The sequence below is a fragment of the Hypomesus transpacificus genome, chromosome 15, assembly GCF_021917145.1.
Source record: "Hypomesus transpacificus isolate Combined female chromosome 15, fHypTra1, whole genome shotgun sequence".
Classification (NCBI taxonomy): Eukaryota; Metazoa; Chordata; class Actinopteri; order Osmeriformes; family Osmeridae; genus Hypomesus; species Hypomesus transpacificus.
The window spans coordinates 4,560,534-4,585,389 of record NC_061074.1 but is presented as its reverse complement, the minus strand read 5'-3'; the positions used below and the strand labels follow the sequence as shown (position 1 = coordinate 4,585,389).

The following is a 24,856-nucleotide window of genomic DNA, read 5'->3' as shown; positions in this document are numbered from 1 at the left end:
ATTTGTGATGACAACAGATAGAGGCATCCCTTGTTTCTGTTATCCCAGTGTTAAATCAGCAAGCGAAAAGTGTAGTTGGTTAAATTGTTCACACTCAGCCTCAGAGTTTTATTGTTTTTTGGCGCTCCTACCCTGACCTTAGCTGTAAATGTCCTTGTAAAACTTAAAATCCTGCACAAACCAACCCGGCCATGAACTGGATCCACCTGCAGAACAAGTCTGCCCGGTAACTCAGCAGGAGAGGGACATCCCATTGGCTGGGTGTACAAAGAAGTGCTTAATCTTAAAAGATACCGATTATTTCTGTAGAGCATTATCTGATGTCATCCTTTTAGATGTAGGTAATCATCAATCCCATTATTTGGTGTGGCTGAAGCAGTACTAGTCACAGACACAGTACTAGTCACAGACACAGTACTAGTCACAAACCTTGAGACTGTGGCGAGTGTGACAGATGTCCTATTTATGGCCTTTGCTATTACCGGTGGCTGGCAGTTCGGCAATAATTATCCTCAACCATCCACTTCTCCACAGAAAAAGTATTATTGTTGCCTCTTATTACGTTACTGGCATGCTCTCTTCAAAAATGGTCTTTGTTGGCAAGTTTTGTCCGACAAGTATTGTAGTGCATCAGCTGATCTTTTCTTCCAAGTTGCACCTTTGGTCTTCTTTATTGCTCCAAAATATTCAAACCTCCCCGGAGAGATATACAAGCAGTGTGAACTCTCACACACACTATTGTTAATATTTATTTTTTCCCTGCAGATTATTATATATTCTATTTATATTTTATTTTGCAGCTCTAGCTAACTGCCAACTTGGGCCTTATTTTATCACTATCTAACTGACACCAAAATGTCTGTATGTGTTTGGAGGTGGGGGGGTCGATAGACACACACACAGAGATTGGAGGCTAAAGTTGCTCTTGGTATAGAAAGCAGCACACACCACCATACTTTCTCATATATATATATATATATATATATTAATGACATAAATAGTACTTTTTAATTTCAGTATAATTAGGTCATTGACCCAAATCTGTTGAGGGTTTTGGAAATAGCCACAACTCTGCTCAGATCTGCTCAACGTTCAACATGTCAATCTGCCATACACCGAAATACTGCACGGATGTGTCAGGGATCACCCTCCTCCCATCTTCCGGACACAAAAAGGTGCACCTTACTGTTTTTGTAGTTGGTTCCACAAGTTCCCCAACTGAAAGTTTTCCACTAACTGATGTTATGGGAGAGGTTGAAACAGAAGGTATATCTGTGGTTGTGTCTGTCCGTGTAGAGTATGTTATGTTTAATAAGTTATCTAATTGTCTTGCTTTCTGCAGTTGCTGCAGGTGTGGCTGTTGACAGCAAGTGAATGTTTCTCAATGAACATTTGATGAGTAGTTGTGTGTGCTAAAATAAAAGGCTACCCCCCACCCTCTCCTCCCTTCTTTGAGCTGCCATATCTAAGGGGCTTTGATTCATTATGCAAGCACGGTCTAATTCCTGCCTGTTCTAATTTAACCGCATTCCTGCACAGGGTGAACAGAGGTAGGAGCCTTGAAAGAGAGAGAGAGACAGAGAGTGAGAGAGAGAGAGAGACGCACACCACCCTAAAAATTCAATTTGTCCAGCTAGTGCAGTTTGAGGAGCTAGTCTGGGATTGTGAAAGGTGCAGGGCTCTCACTCTGATCTCTAGGAGAGTGTGTGGAGGGTGGGTGAGTAGGCCTGGCTTAGTGGGTTAATTACGGAAAGGAAAGGGGCAGGGGAAACTGCTAACTAGCTCTCAGTGCCAAACAGTGCTGCTTCTGTCCTCTCAGGCATCCATTTCAAAGGCGCAGGCTGCCTTTTGTGTGCCGCTGCTTCATAAGCCTGCAGCTAGTAAAGCAGCCCCTTGCCTAGTTTGTTTTAGATATTGTATCGTTCAAGCTCTTCATAATTTTGAGGACAACATAGCTCAGGAGAATATGTCTCTACTAATGAGTACTAAATTGGAGTGAGGAAACTAGGTTATCAAAATTCTATATATTTGTTTACATGATAGCATCTATGCACATAAGTTTAAAAAAAAATGTCTCCCTTACACTGCACATTTGGTTGATTTTCACATCACTTTTGGAGACTAACTAAACCACCAAATCAACATATTTGCAGTAACAGCTTAACAAACAGTGACGAGGTGTAGGGATTCTGGCATTCACCGCTGGTATCCATTTCTTCTACGTATTGCATAGGCCAACACATGCTACAAAGTACATGATCTCTCAGTTTCTGGTGAAAACCACTCAATATCAGTGATTACTTGTGCCAGTTTAGCCACCCGTTTCCAGAGTCATGACTGTGTTGGTGTAGCACCCTGAAAGCCTTGTTGACAGCACAGTGACCTGACAAGCCCTTTCGTAGTCTCAGCTGTTCTGTGTTTGCTCAAGCGGCAAAAGTGCATCGACTCATTCAGCCTTACTCATGTTCTGCTCCTTCCCTCCCATCCTGCAGGTCAGTCACCGACCCTAGGGATGGAAAGCGAGTCGCCCTCAAAAAGATGCCCAACGTCTTCCAGAACCTTGTCTCATGCAAGAGGGTCTTCCGCGAGCTGAAGATGCTCTGTTTTTTTAAACATGATAACGTGAGTAGGACAAAACAGTTTGTTATCCTTTTCTCCAGTCCTGGAGCCTGAGTGCCAGTGCTTCTTTTCACCTCAGCTAAGCACATTATAATTCAGAAATCTGCTTGGTTTTGGCCAACTGTCTGCTCGGTTAAGATGAAAGTAAGACGCAGCTGCATCATATCATCGAATAATAATTTATTGACAGTTTCGGTCTTAACGGTAAAGCCCCCTTGGTAACAGCATGGTGTGACTAACCACATATTTGATCCTATAACTGTGTATGTCATACAGCTCAACAGCATAACGGCTGCACGGGATTCAGGTTCACTGGCAGCCCTTGAGTCTGTCTTTGTCATCCTAAATGTTGATTCCAGCAGGCCCTACCACTCTAAATCTCAAAGAAATCCCTTTGAAGTTTCCCCAAACATGTACAGCAGCATTCCTCACAGCTCTGTCAGACCTGCCTCCCTTCCCTCAGACCTCCTGTCCTCAGACTTCCTGTCCTCAGACCTCCTGTCCTCAGACCTCCTGTCCTCAGACCTCCTGTCCTCAGACCTCCTGTCGTCAGACCCCCTGTCCTCAGAACCCCTGTCCTTAGACCTCCTGTCCTCAGACCTCCTGTCCTCAGACCTCCTGTCCTCAGACCCCCTGTCCTCAGACCTCCTGTCCTCAGACGTCCCTTCCCTCAGACCCCCTGTCCTCGGACCTCCTGTCCTCAGACCTCCTGTCCTCAGACCCCCTGTCCTCAGACCTCCTGTCCTCAGACGTCCCTTCCCTCAGACCCCCTGTCCTCGGACCTCCTGTCCTCGGACCTCCTGTCCTCAGACCTCCTGTCCTCAGACACCCTGTCCTCAGACCTCCCTTCCCTCAGACCTCCTGTCCTCACCCCACCCTTTCTCTGCTCCCAGAAGCTTTCTGGTTGCCTTTCCTAGCTCAGGGCACTAGTTTGAGTGTCCCACAATGCATTTTATTTCCTTCCACAAAGTATTCTCTGATTACTCTGTGTTGCCCCATAACAAAGTGGTTAACATGCCATGTCACCAGACCATAGGATTTGTGTACATACAGGGGGAAAAGGGGATGAAGAAAATGGGATCTGAAGAAAACTCAAACTGTGGTTGTTTCTTCTCTCCCCAGGTACTCTCTGCTCTGGACATCCTTCAGCCTCCCCACATCGACTACTTTGAGGAGATGTATCCTTCATTGCTGCCTTTACCCAGCTGGTGGTATAAAACCAGCCCAATGCCTGTCGTTTTGAGCAATGTCTTCCTGTCTTTGCTGGAGTTATCATGTAGTAGTTATAGGTGAGGTTTTTGTTTGTTTTTGTTCATGGGAGCCCAAATTTACAACGGTTGACGTACGTCACTGTTTACACAAAAGGACAGGACAAAGGAACAAACACCACGTCATTCTTTTTAAATTAGGTAATTCTGTTTAAATCAGAGCACTCCGTGTGCCATCCTAATCCTTCCTTCTGTCCCTTGGAGTTCATGAGGTACTTTCACAGTACACAGTGGGCCTTAAGTCTGTGGGTGTTCCACTGCCATTGAAATTCATAGGTGCCCTTGCATGTTCACCCCATTGTATCCTTCTGCTTGATATCAGTTTATCTGTCTGCATGGCTCTACAGATTAGAGTGGATAGACCGGCCTCCCCATGGATTAAGTTTGACCTGGTTGTGTTGTTGCAATGGAGATTTGAATTTGGTCATTGTTACGGGTTCCAACAGGCTTGGAACCCGTACGGAGTTTGAGGCTGTCTGAGCCCCAGCAGTAGATCCCAGACCAAGATACTGGCTTGCTAACTCGGGCACCTACCCCTATCACAATCAGAACAACTCTCAGTCTGTCTCTCTTACCCCGTCGATTGTGACGTGGGTGGTTTTTGTGGTTACTGTAGAATGCATTATGATGTTTGCATTCATTTGTCGCAAAGTCCCTCATCCGTAAGCCACTCTGGAGGTTGTCCTGCTAATTGTTTCTTTTGGTGTCTTCATGTCATGATTAGCTGTAGACCACAAGTGTGTTTCACTAAAGGCAGAATAAACCAGTATACGGCCTGAGTGCTCCAGTTTTTTAGGAAAAACGTTAATTTATAAAAAGCTATTTCCCATTTTTGTTCATTTGGAATTGTCATAATTTTCTTTAGGTGCATTAGAAGTGGAAGAATGGAGCATCAAGGCTTTTTGGGCTTTCTTTCTAATCTAGCATTTAATTAAATCATACTAATCACACACATGTAACCATTCTGAAATTGCCTCTTGGTCTTTTTGCAGCCTCTCGTCAAGCCCTTTTGGTATCAGTATTGTTTTTATATTTTAAGATTCATGTCTTGGCATGTTCTGTAGAGATTTACTTTACAGCAAACAAAAGAGAAAAATAAATCTCTTGTTTCCTTAGCGTAGGAATTTTTCATTTGACTTGTTTTTAAGGATGCTAATTTTAGATTACTTGTTTGTTCAGTTTTTAATTGTGTAACTCTGCTTCTGTATAAGCAAGTTAATTTGCATGGAATATGATCCTTGATAAAGACATACAATTTATTTGAGCTTTTTGCTTATGGCAACAAATAGCAGCAACTGTAGTAGCAAGTACGGTATGCATGACCAAACAATGCTTTTGGATGCAAGGGAAGGGTGGCATATTGAACTGTCAGCCTGTAGTCAATTATGAACAAGTGTAGTATATCTTGCCGCCACGTTAAACACAGTAAAGTGAGTAAGGGTGTTTGGAACTACATTGTATAAGCAGAGTGTTGTCAGCTAGGAGAATGGAAGCACTGCTGATTCCCTCTAAGAGTCTCCCAGCTAGCCCAGAGCCCTGTGACAGGCCCAACATCTCACTCCTGTGAGCCAGCAGAGTGCCACAGACACAAGTAGGCATCCAGAAACCTGCAGGGTATCTGTGCTTTCCTGCCTTCTTATTACATGTTTCACCCCTATTGCACTGAGAAATACTGCTGGGTGTGTAGGGTTGATAGTGAATGAGGAAGTGAGAAGGGTCTTGATAGTTTGAGCCTCTTCATGCATGGAGACTTGACAAGGAAGCTCTACCAAAGACTCACAGTAATCACTCCGTCTCAGAACCAATTCCACAAAGTAGTTTATTTTAAAGCAATACTTTAATGATTTAAAAATGTGGGTCAATAGGGGTTATCCCTAATCTATATGACAGGTTTGAGATTTTCTTTTGAGGGTCGGTGGTGTCATTACTCATTGCTCTCACCCTATTGGCTAAAAGCTTCTATGCAATATCTTGGCACTGATTTTGTATTATCCTAGATCAGTTCCCTACGCACATCCCCGTTTAAGCTCATTGTTCCAAGTATGACTGACACCACAGACTGGCCATTTATAGCCTCCAAACATGGCAGAGTGCAATCATTACCTGCCAGCAAGGCATTGATTGAAAGCCACATGCCGCTTATACAGGGTTAGGGTTCTGGCTGTACGGCTATTGGTCGTGCTAGACTGACAGGAAATGATGGTGTGGGAGGTGAGACTTAATGTGTCTGATCTGTCTTCACTGATGTTGACTTGTGAACGACACTGTCAGTGATTTAGAATCTCCAAACTTACATACTGCAAAGCAAATGATTAGAGGCACAGTTATGGAATGGTATTTGCAATCGAAATGTGTGTGTGTGCATATGTGCGCAAACAGGCATGACAGAACCAAACTTCAGTGTCCCAGGGTGCCAGAGTGCCCAAGGAGGGGCCTCTGTGTTTGTCAGGCTCTAATGAGGCCAGCGACCGATTTCCAAACTCCCTGTGGAGTGAGACTCTCACACAACATCGACTGGCCACTATCTCATTTGCTGTCGCCAGACAAAGATAAGAAACCAAAATGGGCCTGGACGAGGCTCAGGAGCACATTTGAACGCCTGCTGCAGTGTATGGTTGTTATTGAATGCTGTATTTGTATGCAGTTGAGTCTGTGTGGGAAAGTGTTCTACTTTGTGTTCTATGTATGGTTGTGTTATTTCCTGTCTCTTTGCTGTGGTGGTTGGCATGGTAAAAATCAAAACATCGCCCACTTGGAAGTGTGTTTTCTTTAAAGGGTCGCTCAAATCAATTTTCATTCCTTTTAATGTCGGCCCCTGTTGCATTGACACATTCACATTGTCTCGATTGAAAGGAGTCTGACTTGTTTTTGCACTTGCATAAAGGTATTTTGCGGCAGAGTACAATGCACGTACCATGTAGCTTGTACACGTGTTATCACACGTTTTGAATGCTGCTACTGCTGTTGGTTCCTCTCAGTCTCCTTTTTGAGATTTCACACTATCTGCGAAACAAAACGTAACCCCCCACCATTCTGTCTTTCTTCTCAAAGAGGTGTTTTATTTGTGCCATGTTTTCTTCTGGTGTAATTTCCCTTGACCCCCCCCCCCCCCCCATCAAGCTACGTGGTGACAGAGCTGATGCAGAGCGACCTTCACAAGATCATCGTGTCTCCCCAGCCCCTTAGCTCTGACCACGTCAAAGTCTTTCTATACCAGATCCTCAGAGGTACAGTTTGTGCTGCCCAAACACACAAAGCAAACAAACACTGTTTGAACTTTAGGCTGTGAATTGAATATTCACATAACAGTTACTAAACAGGAGGGGAGTGGACCGTTTTTTACAGTGGTGTTGCGTGAGCTAAATGTATTGACACTGTATGGTATGTATATCCGATGTACTTCTAATACTGTATTGTAAAATTGACATGTGTTTTATTTTAAGGACTGAAGTACCTGCATTCAGCTGGGATTCTACATCGAGATATCAAACCTGGCAACCTCCTGGTCAACAGCAACTGTGTACTTAAGGTGAGCGTTAAGTCTTAAATGCCTACTATAAATAGCATTAAGATTTTCACGAAATCAACTTATGATTGATTTTAACTGATGTGGTTTTATGCCCTGGGTACAAAATGGAAGTTGACTGATGCTGCCTGTTCTGCTCCCTGGCTTTGGTGAACGTGTTAATGAGACATTTACAAATGTAGGTTCTAATTCTTATTTCCCAAAGGGGAAAATTCCCCCCACGCATTTGGGGCTATTTTCAGCTTGGCAGTCTTAATAGACTCTTTATGCATTTGTCTGTGCATGTGTGGTCGCCCACACATTTACTGTATGTTTGTGTGTGTGAAAGAGTCAGAGAGAGTAAGGGACAGGAAATGACAGTGACTGGCAGATGGATGGATGGAATAAAAATAGGAGGTTAGAGAATATGAAAAAAGATAATTTGCCTGTCTTGACATTAATCAAGTTACTTGACCTTGTGCCCCTGGTCCTCCTCCTCGCCCTCCTCCTCCTCCCCTGTCAGATCTGTGACTTTGGCCTGGCACGAGTGGAGGAGTTGGACGAATCACGTCACATGACTCAGGAAGTGGTGACGCAGTACTACCGTGCCCCAGAGATCCTCATGGGTAGCCGCCACTACTCCAACGCCATCGACATCTGGTCCGTGGGCTGCATCTTCGCTGAGCTTCTGGGCCGTCGCATCCTCTTCCAAGCCCAGAGTCCCATCCAGCAGGTAACTAACTCAATGCACGTCACCCCTCCATCTTAAATGGTTCTTCATCTTGTAGCTTGTTTCTTGAAGGAAGGGCTCTGAGAAAAGGCATTAAGTTTTGTTTGTGCACTTTGCACTTTCTGTGCAAATGCATGCAAATATTTGCATCCTCCCTTGAATGAGAGCATGCTGTGGTGTTCATGCCCCTCCCTAAACCCTGTCATTGTTTTTCTGTGGACAGTTGGTTCAACAAGACACTAATTAGAAAACATTCATAATGAGGTTGATGACCAATGAAGCCTGATGTTTCTGACCAAAGCATTAAACAGGCTGTGAACACAGACCCTCATTGCCCTTCTTCTCAAACAGAATTAGTTAATGAGTCAATGAGAAAAAACGCCTAAACGGAATTGGCCTGAATTATACCATATATTGTCATGCGATAGATTAGAAATAGTCTGGATATTTTTTGTCATGCATTACCCCCCCCCCCCCCAAAAATGGCCCTTCGGTCGGTGTAGAATAGATAGACCCTTTGGTGTCTATCTGCCTGTGAGCATTATATGTGTTGAGTTTATGTATAAAGTGTGTAGGACTAAATTGTGTGTCACTGTGTAATCTGTTATGCTTTTTAGTGGGAGTATTGGTATGTTGGATGGGACTAAATGTTGACACAAATGTTTGTGTTCTAGCTGGATCTGATCACAGACCTGTTAGGAACCCCTTCCCTTGAGGCCATGAGGACGGCATGTGAGGGGGCCAGAGCCCACGTCCTGAGAGGACCCCACAAACAAGTGAGTGACCTGCTGACCCCGTTCACCATGGTCTAGAAAAAAACAACCACACAAAAGAATAGAACACACACAAGTTGTCCGTCACGGTTTGGCACAGCAACACCCGCCCACTCTACAGGTTTGAAAAATGGCGATGGTGTTCAACAACAAAGAAAGTTCTGTCCTTGTCTGTTTCAACGACAACAATAGCAACCATGTGGGGACTGAGATCCAAGCAAATGTAGATGTCTGATGATGCAGTGTGGCAAGGCGCTGACTGCAGTGCCTATATGGCTTAACAACCTGCACACACGGGCCAAGAACACATCCTGCTTACACGGAAGCTTGATGTATGTGGTTAAGCTGAACCCTAGAGGCAAATATGTCTGCCTTAGAAGCATGTTTAATGAATTATAGGGTACTGAGTGGCTTTGCGGCATCGGAAACCATGCCTTGCTAATTGCTGTCCTCCTGTGCTTTGTGTGGAACAGATCCCGCTGCTCATAAAGGCTCTAACTCCCTGTGTTATACTGAAGCACAGACTACAAAACCACCTTTTCTCACTCTGGACTCATAAAGCATGTCCCCCAGCCTAGTCGGATTTTCTCTTCTTTACTTTTATACCGTCTTTATTTATTTCTCTCCCTCTCTTCTGTAAGTCTCTCTGTCTGGCTCTCTTTTTTTGCTCTTCAATTGTTACTCTCTGTTCTATTGCCTTTTTTCTCTGTCTTTCTCTCTCTCTCACTGTATCTTTTTTGATAGCTGATGTTGAGACAACTTGGCTCAATTTTTACGCTTTCCCAATGAAGAGAATATTCAGTCTCCTGTCAAGCTCCAACTCTCTCCAGTGACTGGCTGTTTTTTGAGCCAAGCCTCGTTTATTTTATGTTTCGCCGCGCAGCATGCCTCAGAGCAATGCCCAGGGGATGTCTGAAACAGCGTGCCGATTATGTCATCAGTGTCTCTTGTCTGAGTCATCATTTGTTTCATTTGGCTGTCTGGATCATGTGTCCTCCCCGGCTCCCCCCATCACCACTCCCTGACTAGAACGCCATCCACTGTTAATCCCAAGCTAATGCCCACTAATGCGTCCATGCGCTACCACGCTCCCTATTCAGAAGGGGCCCCAACACACACACTCTTGGCTCCCACATCCATACACCCGCTCACATAGCAACATGGAGAGGTAACACGTTAAACACACAAAGCAATGACTCATTATCCTTAGTTAGAGTTAGTCGTTTTTCCGCAAATAATGTTTGTGGCTACGCAAAACACTACCTGTACTATAGGTTCAACATTTTATGGTAGGATTTCCCCCCATCTCCGAGCTCTAGGTGACAAAGCTTCAACTGAATTTATACCTCTGGCCTCCATTTTAGCTGCAAAAACAAAGTCAAGGAAAACAAATGATTGCTAATGCTTACATTTTCAATCAAATGTGTGTGTTTTTTTGGAGAGAGTGAGAGATGGGGTCGGAGAGCACAGACAGTGAGGATAATTACGGAGTTAAAAATAACTGTCTGATTGTCTTGGCATTGCTGCTCTTTATTAACTGAGCATAAATCCAAGCTACTTGTGTTCAGTGTCACGCAGTGGGATGATGGTTGTTTTGGAAGTAAAACTCTTTAGAAAGGCTAAAAAATAAATAGTTTAAACATCACAAGGTTTGATATGTGTAATATGATAAGGAAGATGGTTTCCTGCCCCTCCTGACCCTGCTGGTGTTTCTCTTCCACAGCCATCTCTTCCTGTACTCTACACCCTCTCCAGCCAGGCCACCCATGAAGCGGTCCATCTTCTCTGCAGGATGCTGGTCTTCGATCCGGTGGGCAAATGACGTCTGTGAATCAGTCGTCTTGATTTATTTATATTCCAACTACTCTGACATCAAGGTTTTAGATTGTAATTGTTTTGCCTGACTCAAGAGTCTATAAGGTATTTGAATGGAAGGCATTTGAATAGAAAACAGACAATTAGGTGTGGGGTCCATGTGGATATGTACTGTAAAACTGAAGTCATGTACTCTGTCTTTTGGGGTTACCAGTCGAAGCGAATCTCGGCGAAGGATGCCCTTGCCCACCCTTACCTGGACGAGGGCCGGCTACGCTACCACACGTGCATGTGCAAGTGCTGCTACACCACCTCCTCTGGCCGCGTCTATACAAGTGACTTTGAGCCCGTCACCAACCCCAAGTTCGACGACGGCTTCGAAAAGAACCTGACATCTGTGCGACAGGTCAAAGGTGAGGCCCACAGTCATCTGACCCACAGAACAGGATGTTAATTGTTCATTTGACCAATATGGACCCTAAGGCTTGTCAGCTGATGCCAGCTGACGCCAGTTTTAACCATCCAGGAATGAGTGTCCCAGATGTGATAACGGATTTTGGAATCTGGGATTCTTAGAATACAGTAAGTCCTTAGACCAACATGCTTGTTTGTTCTTGATTCTGCTGGCAGAAAGCTTTTAATTTGCTGAAGCCAGCCAGAGGCTCTTTTGTATATCTCTTGACTGATGACAGAATGAAGTGCATGATGTGTGAGGATTCCCTGCTGGACCCCACCGCACAAAGATGAAACCTGTTCTAATTGAATTATATCAGTCTCAGGGATCACGTGCCAATCACATGCTTGATAGTTTTTTCTCCTTCTGTCCCTCGCTCGGTCCCCCCCCCCCATCTGTCTGCTGGTAGGCCTATCACTGGGGGTCACTTCTGTCACTAAGTATTAGAGAGGTCGCCAGCTAAGAACAGGCTTACACCAGGGGGTAGGCCTGAAATAAATATGGCTTTCTACCTCCCCCTCTCTTCTATCACATGCTCCTTTCTTTAACCGAGAGATTAGCGACACTGGTGGTGAACTCCAAGGTTTTTACAGGTGGAGGCACCACCGACATGGGTGGGGAGGGAGCGGGCAGGAACACTATGACACCCCCACCCCCCTTCCCCCACAATGGCATGTCAGGTGATGGGCATTTCCTCCATTTGGAACAAAAAACCTTTGTTGATTTTTTGTGTGTGTTTTTTTTAAACAGAGATCATTCACCAGTTCATCCTGGAACAGCAGAAAGGAAATCGAGTACCACTCTGCATCAACCCGCAATCAGCAGCTTTCAAAAGCTTTATCAGGTAAAGGCCCTTGTGTTACTCTACCACCAAGCTCATCGTTATCCCATTCGCTGATTGGTGCAGCTCCACCAGGAAGGTGCCTGAAATTACATGAATAGCCAGAACCTTGAAGTAAATAGGTCTTTATCACATAAACTGATAAATCTGACAGGGAATTGAATCAGTATGGGTTTTGGAAGGTCATGCAGCGTGTGCTTTGATATGATGTGGAGGCTCATTTACTATGTCATTAGATGCGCTTCAGACATTTAGTGCCAGTGAGACTTAATTAAAAGCCATCAGAAAATAGGGGAAGTATACTGTCGAGTTGTGGATATAGAAAGATCCTTCCTCTCATTCTAAATAAATCAAATGTCACACATGACTAGTTTACAACTCTGAAATTGACAGCACTATATAGAGGGTTTTAATTTCCACTGAATAAATGCTGATGCGACGCTGCCTCTGCGTTGTAGTTGCGGAGCTAGCATCTTTTTGGTTCGCTCACAGTTTCTCAATCTCCAAAAACATTGCGCTACAGTGGCCCATCAATGAAGCGTCTGTATAAAGGTGTCGTTATCCTCTAAAATGAACCTGTTTTTTAATTTTACTTTAATTATTACAAAAGTCACCCTCTGTCTTTCCATCCTCGTACCTTTTAGAGTTACTCGGGTGTAGTCTGTGTGCATTAGTTAATTAGGCTTCTGCAGTAAACTGGTGCAGTGAAGTAACCTTGTCCATCGCTCTGTGTTTTTTCTTCTCACCTCTCTTCCAGTTCCACGGTGGCACAGCCCTCAGAGATGCCCCCGTCCCCCTTGGTGTGGGAATAGCTGCTGCCATGGCCACTCTCGCCCAAACCCTCTTGCCCCCCTTCCCCCCCTCCTGCACACACTGGACTAATGGGAACAAAAAATGTCCCCACCAAACTTGCGTAGCATTTCACTGGAGTCTAGGACTGGTAAAGTCCACTGTGTGTGTACTGTAATACTAACTAATGAAGTTTCAGAGAAGAATCAACCACTGCTAGCTGGGTTGGAAGGGGGTCGCAAGAAGGCATGTGTGTATGCAAGTTTGCTTGATCGCACTGATGTTTAGATGCAAAGTGTGAGAAGGACGCACGCACACAAACATGTACATGCAGCTCAACAGGCTGGTGTAGGGCTCCATTCGTGGATTTGTGTTGCAGGCTACAAAGAGACCACATGATCTGCCTCCCACCCCAGAATGCAACACACGGCTCATGTACATTTCCATACATTCATAGTTCATCACTTATTTATGAAGGGAAAAAGAGGGTATCATGACCCTGTCCTAGCCAGAGACCCCCTCCCCCACACACACCCACACCAACCATAGCGTTTAATTGACATAATCTTTTAATTTATTTGTGTTGTACTGTTGGAATAGTTTAGACAGTGGTGATTTTGTTTACTTTGTTCAATTATTATTCCTGCTGATTATTTTTGCTGTTCTGTGCTCTTTTGTTAGTTGGGTCGGGAGGGGGTAGTGGTGATGGACGGAAGTAGCAGAGAGACTTTAAAGACTTGTCAGGGAGGATGTGGTTGTGGTTTGAAGCACAGAGATGGGATGCAGACCAGAGCAAGCAGGATGGGTAGATGCTTGACAGCTTGCAACGCTTGTTTTAGGTGTGAAAACTCTTGAGAGACCGATTGCAATGGTCTTGTATTCTACGGGACAGTCATTCTCTGCAAATCCTCTGTCCCATGTTCCCGTGATATTTATCTATAGTCCCATATTGCCATCCACATTGTGACAAAGTCTACCCAAATATGGACAGATGGGAACACTGTATATGCAGACTAGCCAAACTAGCTTTTAGACATTTGTAGCAGAAACGAGATATTTCCAAAAAAAAAGAGATTTGATGATATAAAAGGGTCATTCCTTGTTGAGGATGTTAATTTATTCCCGTGTGAATCCAACAAGAGGTGAACAGTACATGAAAGATTTCATGCAAATATAAGTATGTTTAACTAGAGTAGTGACTTGCATAAGATGATGCTGTGCTGTGTGAAAGACTGGAGTGAGACACACTGGTGACACAGAGGTGTAGAAGATTCACATTGCCAATCATTCTGATATTTTAGATGGCAACACAGTTGAATGAAGACTGGTCGTCTTCTCATTCACTGTTTTTCATCCCACTCACATGAATACCATGTCGGCATAAACAAAAAAAACTGAAGAATACAATTTAATATATTTTTGATTATTATTTTCTATTTCTTTTTCCTTGACATTCTATGGCATGTTTCTCATGAGCCACAGAATATCACATGTATATACATGAATATATAAAAATAAAAAAAGATTTAAACAAATTTACAAAACACAAAGAAATGAAAACTCAGTACTGCTGTATAGGAGTATAGCCTGCACATTTTTAGGGCTGTGAATTTTATTTTATTTTTAAGACTTGCATATAAATGTATATATTTTCTTTAGTTTTTTTTTATTCCCGCCTCCCCCCTGCACTTCACGTGTAGAAATCCGAATGATCCAAAACAAAAATGATTCCCAAAACAAACGAAAAAACACAACCAATTATGTTAATTGTGTCTTGTGTGTACTGCAGAGCTGTTGATATATCAAAGTAAAAGCCCTTTTCTTTATTATGGTCACTTAGAGAAACACTGCTGTGTGTGTATATGTGTATATAACTGATTCACAAAATTGGCCTCTACCTCGAGTTCAATGACCTGGTTTGTTTACCTCCACAAGTTTATCATTTTAATGTGGAGATTAGAAAAACTTGAATGTCCCTTCAACCTTTTGTATTGAAATGAAAAAGCACTTGTTTTCCCCCCATACATTTAAAATACAAATCATTCTATAAATTCATATCAGATCCTTGTACTTATAGACCCTATCAATAGCCAAGGGGTACCAGACTGTTAGTTAACTTTGAGTCACATATTTGATAGGTTATGACCCCACTGCCTGTGTAATATATTTGTGTGGAGATGGTAGTTTCCTATTCCTCAATACATTTTTGTGTTGGAATGAAGTACAAACACACTGTTGCTTATCTTGGATTTGTCCTTAATCAAAACTTTAGACAAATCCTTTGAGCTTTGAAAGAGACCAATCTGACCTTATATTTGACAGAACTTGCATAGGTACTACTTATGTAGTCACGTTTTTATAAGATATTTGACATTTATACAAAGTATTAAACTGAAGTCATTTGAATACAAAACACGGTATAGAAACATCGTCCCGCTCAGAGGACTTTGAAAGCCAAGGTAATGTAAGGGATGTGATTGACTCGTCAAATGTGTGTTGGGGGGAAAAAAGTGTAGATTTGAAGTACAGTGGTTAAAATCATTAAATGTGACATTTAAAGAAAGGTGCAGTGTGTGTGTTTTTGAAGTTGATTCAAATAGATTTGTGATTATATCATGTCTGATTCTGTTAATGTTACTGACATTTATTGACTGGGCACAAACAGACAAATTCAAATTTTGGTTCTCAAAGGCTTTCCGTGTGAGAAATGAACATCAAATGTAAAATCCTCAATCGACAATGTAAAATATTTTAGGACAACATGTCATTATAAATGGAATGTTAAGACAGGGTCCTCAGATCTTTATTTAAAGTGGTTTCTTGACTCATTAAACAATGCAGTCAAATCCATGAGTAAATCAGAATATCTTGAAGAGTTAAGATTGATGTAGAAGGAAAATAGGAAGGTTTGATGGCAGTTCACCATAAATGGAAGAGTAAACCCCCCCCAAAATGTATCCCCAGGTATCCCCGCAAAAACAATATTAATAATTAAATGTAGTCTATTAATAATCCAAAATGTTTAAGGGAAACCCAAGATCTTACCCAGTTACCAAAAACTCTGAGAAACTGACACACAGCAGGTTTTCCACAGCTATCAAGATAATTGGTGAAATCCTTGAAATCTTCAGCAGCTCATAACCATCCCATTTCTAAATCTTGACTCCATAGATATCTTCATGGTATTTCTTTTTGATCTGAAAATGCAACATTTAAATCAGTATGAATTATAACCTCTGACACCATGAAATTGGGTAAGGCCATTGCTATGTAATTACATAGCTCACAGTCACCTACAATTTTGTTATCAAACATACTTCAATTTTTTACATTAGCAACTGACAGATTTACAACCCAAATTTAGATTAGCTGCCTGCAAACTGCAAATGAGGATTCTAATGTTTGCTTTGAAATGTGTGATAATGTACAGATTGAGGGAGGAGATCAACCTTGAGTTGGGTCACGTAGTCCTCAGCCTGAAGGTTGGTCATGCCAAGCTGTTTGCACAGGATCTCTTGCACGGCCAGGGTCACGCCATGTGCCATGTTCACCCCCCCACACACGTAGAGGTGCCCCCCCTGCTGGTGCAAAACTCTCAGCACCTCTTCGGCCATCTTCTCCTTCAGGATATCCTGCACGTAGACCTATTTAGATATCAGAGGCCATGTTTAGACACCAGAAGCAGTAGTCTGGACAGCAGAAGTGACCAGTGGCATAAAGCTCTGTGTACAATTTAATTACAATTTGATTATTGTTATTGATTACCTTAAATTAATTATCCTCAATTGAAAAAAATAATAATACCTTTTTGGTCATTTAACAGTTACCAAACAGTGAAGACCGAAAGGGTCAAAAGTCATGCTTCATACCTTAGGTTGTCCTGGCTGACGCGAGTATGCCGATATTACGTTTTTCAGAACACCTTGTCTTCTCATGTCCAGTGTCTCCTCTTTGTACAGGTGGTCTGTCTCTGAAGTCTGGCAACCAAACACCAGGTTCATCGGAGTGCCGGAGAATCCTAAAATGAACCGATCAGGGCCCATGTATAGTCACACATCTTACTGTGTTTCTAATACTATATATATTATACATTAACATACATTCAGATATATATTTTTTTTCTTCACCCATTGTACCATTTATTGGTACCATTTGCTTCAGAATCAGAATTAAAACTGCCTCAAGGGTGCACGGACACTACAGCATGGGCAATACGCACACTTAACACTGAGTTACCTGGACATTTCATGTCACACAGTCGTTGTTGCCAGAACCCCCTGAAGGGGGCGATCCCGCTTCCGTTCCCCACTAAGATGATTGGGGTGCTGGCTTCTGCAGGAAGATGAAATCCACTGGAACTGTATCCAATCACAACCAAAACAAATACTACATATGACTTGGGGGTTGCAAAACCAAGTTGGACGAGAACATTCAATCAGTACAACTAGCATTTGCCTCAAGGGGGCAGCATTGTGGTACAGCAGCATTGGGATGGACCCAGACTTATCATGCTGATCTGCCCCACTAATATGTTGTTTATTATTCAAAAGGATAAACCACTAACTTGGATCCTATTGTTCTAACATAATATGTGTAACCATAGAGATAGTCACTGTAAATGTCCCATGCCTTTGGATGTAACAGGGGACCAGGTCTCCTTCATTGATGTTGTTTAGCCAGGTACTGCAGACCCCATGGTGAAGAGGACCCTGTCCTTCTGTGGAAAGGAGGACACAGAAGCTGAAGCTATTTTATCATGCACCATGTGTTCACTTTCTGCTAAAGGCAGATTTTATTGATGTATAAACATATCCATCCAGGTATCTATCTACCTTCGGTATGGTAGTTTACCACAGCAACTGTGACATGGATCTCATTGGGATTCAGATCGAGGGAGGAGCTGATAGAATAGAGGCGAGGCTTCAGCAAAGGCAGCTGGCTGTAGAGAAAGGCCTCTGATGGCTCCAGGGTTGGGAACTCCTCTAGGACTTCCAGGAACGTGGGACACTTGAACATCTTCCATGTAGTATATTCTTTGACGTCCTAAACAAAAAACAAAAAAATGTTGTAAAACAACATTTTGTACATGACGTCCTCAAATGGCATCCTCTCATGACTGAATACAGAGGTGTCCAGGGCAATCTGGAACAGAAGAGTGAACAAATACTGATTTGATTACCGTTGCCAGAGTTAGCAGGCGCTGGCAATGCTCCTCCTGGTTCGTGATCTGAGAAAGTTTGTAGAGTAGATTCTGAGAGGGGGGTGTGGTCACATCCAGGAAGTATGTTAAAGCCTGTGACAAAGGGCATGCTGGGATACGGTCCACAGTGGCCCAGTTTCTCTTGTTATCTAAAGGAGAATAGAAAAATCTGCATTTTACCAGCATACTTTTCTCACTCCTTAATCCCTCTAAAGCAGTTCATGACCACCCCTTTTCTAAAACTTTTACTTTTAGTAGTACTGATATAGTACAATTATCAACCTCTTAAATGTATCTGAATGCTTACAAATATTTTCGGAACCAAAGAAAAGTTCTACCAGAATAGGAGTCACTGCAATATTCCAGACAAAGGCTCTGGTTGGTCGGGGGAGCATTAGGGATGAACTTGAGGATGCCTGCCACTTGTTGTAGTTGATTCCCAGGAAATATACCAACGTGGTCACCAGGACAGAAGCTCAAGAAATCATTCCTTGTTTCCATCTCTAGCTCAACTAGAATAGTGGACTGACTATAAACAAAGAGGATTAACCATTTACCCGCATGATCATGTTTTTGGTCACCAATCTTATTTCAATAATAATAACTGTTTTACAGTAGGGCCAAAAAACAATGTATGTCTAATTCTGATTAGCTTTGGACATGCTTTTAACTATCAACAGTTAGATATCCGTAAAACAATTGAATCACAGTTGCGATGGTACAAATGCAGACCTTGAATGAGCGCTCTGCAGATCCTGTCTTCTTTTCAGTTTCATTGGGAGCAATGTTTTAGAATGGACAGCTGCCAGTGCTAGAGAAAAGATGAATACTTTGTTTCAAACTTGAAAAAACGAAATGTGTAATTGAACCTCTATAGATTATCATTAACTTTTAGAAAACAGAACAGAGAAGGACATCCTCATCCCCTTTGCAAAAACAATAGAGGCATTTCTAGACGCCCTGTGGTTTCCTCTTCATCCCATGGTCTACCTTTTCAGGTCAGACAGTTCAGACATTTGAATGGATATTGCTAGATTGGACTCCCTGAAGCTGCGGGTACCTGCACTGCGGTCCAAGTGGCTGTTTTCATGGGAAACACGATATTTCATGGGCTCCCATGACTCACAAAGCTGATCCGCCCCTGGCAGCTTAAAGCTCAGCTGCATTTGGATGTTGAACTCTTCACAGGCAACCTAAATGCATAACAACAGACAGATAAATTAATGAATGGCTTTATCTGTTTTTCCACATTCATCAGGCAGCCAGATGTAATATAAGGACTAAAGAGGGTGTAATAACTATTTTCAGACTTACTATTCAAACGCCAATCATGAAAGTTAGTAAATCACTTACCCATATATCATTTAAATCCAGATATTTGACTCAAGTGTACTGTATTCACACTAAAGGGTTTTGTCGAATGCATTATCATCCCCAGAGGATTTTAAAATAATTCTAAATGAATCCCTCTGCAGTTTACCAACCTTGAAAGCCACAGATGCCCATGTCAAGAAGGCTTCCTCCTGTCCGTTCATCTCATCCCCTTCTCCAGTGGGAGTTAGCCGCAGAGCGCCCAGCTCTTCCAGCTTGTCGTCCACTGTGTGAGCGAAGGCACAAAACTTGGGGTACATCTGGGAGCCAAGCCCAAATACACAGTATCTGGGTGTTCAAAGAGAGAAAATACTTTCAAAATCAAAAGACAGACATATCTTTCAGTTGTTTCATGGTAAATCAAAAAGGATGCAAACTTTACTTTTGATACCCACCTCAACGTTTTGCTAAGATGCAGCAAAGAGAAAAGTTTCTCCTTAAAGCTCTAGGGATTTAAAACATAATTTATTATTTTGTTTTAGAGGGTTAGGGTTAGTGTAGGGTTAGGGTTGTTAGAGACATGGAGGAAATTACTTTGATTCTACCACGCACACACATACACACCTCTCCATTTGCAGGAGGGCTTCCATTTCCGAAAGTGCTGGTTACCACAATCAAGAGGCTTTCTGTGTCTATGTCACTGATGTTGTAGTCTTCCATGCAAAGCATCTGAGAGGTATTAAGGCATGGTACTGATTTTAAAAGTAGTTGTAGAAAACATTTATTTATATAAATTCAGTACAAAAACATTTATATAATGTTGTCTTGTTATGAGCCTCTTGTTAACTTGAGTTGTAATTAGCCCCTATAAATGATCATTTCACTAAGGTGTTATGTAAATGGTTTCTTACTCTGGAGTTGAAGGCACCATTAAGCATGGTGTGGAGTTTCATTGCAAATGTCTGTGATTTTCCAGTTTCGGAGGCAAACAGTACTGTGCACTTCACCCTGCTGGCCAGGAATCTCCTCATGAAGATTGAGGACAAGAGGACTACCCTACGAGATGGTATGACAGTATTCAAATTATCTGATGTAATTTCCTTATTTCACACCACCCAACAGCACACATCACATGACCACTGCTCATCATGCTGAAGCCCAAATCACAAACACTTTTTCTCTCAAGACCCTCAGGTCTCCTCAATTTGTCTGATCTCAGGCAAGCAAGCCATTCAACCAAATCCATTTAGTATTTTAGCCGTTAAGTGTTCCTATTTTCGTTGAGTTACTGAGAGCTACAAGTGGGAGCATTTCACATGTTACATTGGAATAGCTTCAGTAAGTTATCCTTATTATTTCATCCTGATTCCTTTGTCTTCAAAATGCATGGCCATTCCATCAGAGTTAATACAAATCACAATTTGGTCCATGGCACCTTACCTGGCCACGGCTTTGAAGCTGATCTTCTGTCTGATCATGAACTTGTTCTTTTCGCTCCAGTTATGGCTGATCCAGGGGTCAGGCTAGGTTCCAAAATATAATGTAAAGGTATACACTTTGTACTTAGATTATTTTATATCTAGTAAAAGCATCAATTTACTTTGTCATAACTGTTCTTACACAGCTCTGCAGAAGCTGATATTTTAATATACTGTATAAGAACAGTTCGTATATGTAGTTAACACAAACTAGTTTCTCAGTACCTGGTAGTAGTAAAATGGAGAGAGGATATAGTTGACCATTTCCTGGTGGAAGACAGGCGTGAGGGAGCCTGACATGGGGGGAACCACCCAGACCCAGTCTGCGGGACAGCCACCACGGAGCCGGTACTCCGACTCCATGTGCTTCATAAAGGATTCTGCCGCGGAGTGGTGGTCAATGATGGTCACTTTGTTTTTCTGCATCCAGTCAGGAAAAAAATTGCATGTTCTTGAAGTGCATTTAAGAATGTTGACAATCATGACCTTCCCACAGATTATTTTCTCCTCAAATGGTGATAAGGAATTCCTTTAAGGGTTAGTGGAACTCATGGTCATATCACAGGTTACCAACCTGAAAACTGTGTATCACTGCAACATTAATGGTCACCAATGCCTGGTCCTTCCACAGCGAGGACAGCCTTTGAGTATGTAAGCCCATCTTGCGGCCAACCTCCTGCACCAATCAACCAAAAAGTCGTCAATTGTGATTCCACTTTTGAACAACTGCGGCTGTTCCCATACAGGGGTGCACACACATCCCAGAGGGGTGTATCATGCAGAACCTTACCTCAAGAATGTTATAGCGTTGGTAGTCACAAAAGTCTCTGACACCAATTTCTGTGCCCATGTACCAGCCGTTGAAGGGACACGCTGGAAACTCCAGTCCGCCAACCTCTAACAGCATACTAGAAACTGCTGGAAGAGCGTACCACTTCAGTCCAAGGTCCTTAAACCATTCATGCCTGAAGGGAAATGAACAAGAGCAGTTTAAATACAGGAAGAGTCTCGTGTTGAGTATCAGTTTGCTATAATTTGGACCCAATAGTAAAAGGGTTAGGCATTCCCTGCTAAAATACAACTGTTTCGAAATGTGAATCAATTTAACTGATATCTTGCTTATTTCATGAAAATTGTTATAGGGACAGTTCATCCCTTACTTCTGCCCTTTTTAACTGCAGTGGGGTACACATACAGTCTGAGATCCTGTTCTTTTCTCATTCACAAGAAACTTGAAACACCTTATCCTACTTAGTATTGAAACCAGTGACTGGCCATTACAATTATTGTGCAATAAAGTAGAAAACCCCTTGGCTTGATTTGGGGAATTATTTGGACAGGCATGCTAAGGATGTGGAATGCAGACAGGTTTTATACAGCGTCAAGAATTCCCATTGAGGTCTGAAGTGCCAGATTTGGAAGCTGCCTTTATTTGAAAACAGACAGACCAATTGTTTGTACCAACTTAATTAGCTACCACAAAATGCCCTCTTTTATGTCAATAGAACATCAAATTTGCTCTGATAATAAAGAAATGTGTATAGATTTTCCAGATTTTCCTGGGAAGAGGCCCCGGGGAAGACCCAGGACACGCTGGAGGGACTATGTTTCTCGGCTGGCCTGGGAACGCCTCGGGGTCCCCCAGGAAGAGCTGGCGGAAGTGGCCGGGGGGAGGGAAGTCTGGGCCTCCCTGCTTAGGTCGCTGCCCCCGCGACCCGATCCCCGGACAAGCGGCAGATGACGGACGGACGGACGGACGGTATAGATTTTCCCACATACATTTTTAGAACTCGGTTTTCTATTAAGATCCAAGCCTCACATTTATACAATTTCAGTGTCAATCAAAAGCTATGATAGGAAACAGAAAGTCGTGATTGTCAACTAATGTGGAACCAAGGGGTAAAAGTCACTCACTGTGGGTGTTCCATGGCAACTTCTAGAATACAATCCAGTGGAATTTCAAATAAGTCTGGATCCTCTCCATTGGCTTGCAATACCAAAGGCAACATGTCAAAGAGGCCATATTTCGGTCTCCATCCAAGCTGGATACAAATCTTTGAAGGGCACAGCAGAACATCTATTTTGTATTGTATGGAAACCATTGCATAAAATAAAGCCAGTGGTATTTCAGCTCAGGCAAAAAATTACCTGAGTAAATTCCAGACTGGAGGGATCTCCCTGGATACTTCCATCGGGCATTCGATACCCTGCATATTTCAGCAGCTGACTGTTCCACACCCGGAAATCACCCCTATCAGTCATTCTCTGACGGAAAATGGTAATTGCCGACCTAAAAATAAGAGATATTGGAAGACAGGTCATGTATAAAACATACTGTCAGACCGGTTTGTTGAATGCTTTACTTTACGGATCATATTTGTCCTGACAGACCAATAAATTGTTATATTTGTTACCCTATTTAAGAAATATCTTCACAGAAGAATGTTAAGAAATGTTAATCTTTCCACTAAGAATGCCCAAACATGTATCCTTGTAAGAAAGCAATGTAAGGAAATGAACCATGTCTGTCTACTCCTCTTGTGAACAGTCCATCTGGAGTTGTTACACATCTTATCCCTAAGATTATCAAGACTACATGTTTAAGGCTATCGGCTCAAAATAAGAGCTGTCTTGTTATAAAAAATACTTTCTAAAACTTACCTTAGGTTTCCGCCATTTGTGGCATACGTTAAGTGATTGCACAACAGATCAAACATTTCCTGAGTAGTTGTGCACTTTCTGCCATCGAAAACCTGTAAGACAATTAAAAAATATATATATATTCATCACACACAAAAATGCATCATCAGACCAATAAACATATCTCTCCCCAAGACCGACAGACAACACTTTTTCTCACCTGTAAATTAGACCACTGAATCCTACCAATGCATCTTGGAGCATTCCTCCATGCTTGTCTGGCAGCAAACGACAGTTCTTCCAATGTCAGCTCATATGTTCCGGTGACATCAGTTTCCATTACAATAGTCTCCAATCTTGCAAGATGGTCCTCAGTTTTGGGACTATCGGTTGGTATTAATAAATAACTTTAAGTCTAACAGATTGGTAAACTCAAAAATTACTTAATTCATACATTAAGTGCAAAAAGTAAACAGTCCAAGGAAAAATGCAGTCTGGTTTGGCCTTAATATGTGTGTCTAGATACTTACTTTACTTTGGACTTGAAGTACTGGTTAATTAAGTCAATAGCCTGGGGAAGTATCTCATTGTGAGCAGTTGGAGCCAGTTTTGGATTCCGAATCAATGTTTTGGGAGTCATTAATGAACCCTGACAAATGATTGATTCGCATGGCTGATTCTGAAAGCAAAATGTAAAGTTTAATGAAACAGTATAACTGTACTCAAAACAATAAAAAACTGTGAAATTGTGGTAAATCATGTGTGACAGAAAATTCGAAAGGATATTCTAATCAAGATATGCTTATTCTATAGGGTTGAGTACATTTTAACAAATCACATTCTACATGACACAAGGAAAAACTTTTGGCATTTTTGGTCATGTTAACATTGTCAACCATATTAGTGACTACTTAACTTATCTATTAAATTCTACATGTTTATGAAAATGAAGTCTACTTAAAATTTGCCAATGAATATTCTAAGTTGTCGATGGAAAATGCAATAATAATCTATTTCTGCTTGAGTTGCCAGCAATCAATCTATTAAAACATTGTCATGTCTGAGCAAACCTTGACAGCCCGCTTGTGCAGCGTGTCCTGGTAGCGTGAGCCATTCTGGGTGTTGTTGATGGCTAATGAAAACGGACATCTGGTTCTCGTTTCCAACAGGAAACAAAAAACAATATGGATCATCAAATTAGATTGTCAAAATAATAATAATAATGATAATAACGATAAAAAATCATAACAAGCATGCCTTAAGCATGCCATAACTGCCAGGCTCTAACCACACCGAAAATTAGAGCCTGGCAGTTATGGCATGCTGAAGTGTATGAGCCCATTTTCTAGGATTTTTTTAATTGTTTCTATCAATGTATTTACCTTTGGCTCTGCCAGCAGAGATTTTGTTTTGTCATCTTGAAGCACTTTCAT

At 42.2% G+C, this 24,856-nt stretch overlaps 2 protein-coding genes across 2 annotated transcripts in view; one reads left to right on the top strand and one right to left on the bottom strand.

Moving 5' to 3' along the window:
• The window catches only part of nlk2 (nemo-like kinase, type 2), a 22,837-nt gene extending 7,480 nt beyond the window's left edge, over nt 1-15,357 (top strand). The window contains exons 2-11 of the mRNA XM_047035305.1: nt 2,493-2,622; nt 3,742-3,797; nt 7,008-7,114; nt 7,331-7,416; nt 7,916-8,125; nt 8,797-8,898; nt 10,619-10,705; nt 10,925-11,123; nt 11,915-12,008; nt 12,763-15,357. Coding sequence (XP_046891261.1) covers nt 2,493-2,622; nt 3,742-3,797; nt 7,008-7,114; nt 7,331-7,416; nt 7,916-8,125; nt 8,797-8,898; nt 10,619-10,705; nt 10,925-11,123; nt 11,915-12,008; nt 12,763-12,817 — 1,126 coding nt within the window. The 3' untranslated portion in view covers nt 12,818-15,357. The remainder of the gene's footprint in view (nt 1-2,492; nt 2,623-3,741; nt 3,798-7,007; nt 7,115-7,330; nt 7,417-7,915; nt 8,126-8,796; nt 8,899-10,618; nt 10,706-10,924; nt 11,124-11,914; nt 12,009-12,762) is intronic.
• nos2b (nitric oxide synthase 2b, inducible) lies at nt 14,405-24,856 on the bottom strand. Its single transcript, XM_047035303.1, has 25 exons — nt 24,807-24,856; nt 24,494-24,593; nt 23,954-24,102; nt 23,644-23,806; nt 23,445-23,536; nt 22,932-23,073; nt 22,698-22,837; nt 21,574-21,748; nt 21,358-21,459; nt 21,009-21,203; nt 20,746-20,828; nt 20,217-20,361; nt 19,930-20,034; nt 19,761-19,810; nt 19,479-19,653; nt 19,055-19,187; nt 18,727-18,805; nt 18,333-18,523; nt 17,974-18,143; nt 17,627-17,837; nt 17,424-17,511; nt 17,031-17,152; nt 16,664-16,812; nt 16,244-16,438; nt 14,405-15,991 (listed from the first exon to the last, which is right to left on the bottom strand). The coding sequence occupies exons 1-25, from the start codon at nt 24,854-24,856 to the stop codon at nt 15,947-15,949; spliced, it is 3,249 nt and encodes a 1,082-aa protein (XP_046891259.1). The 3' UTR covers nt 14,405-15,946.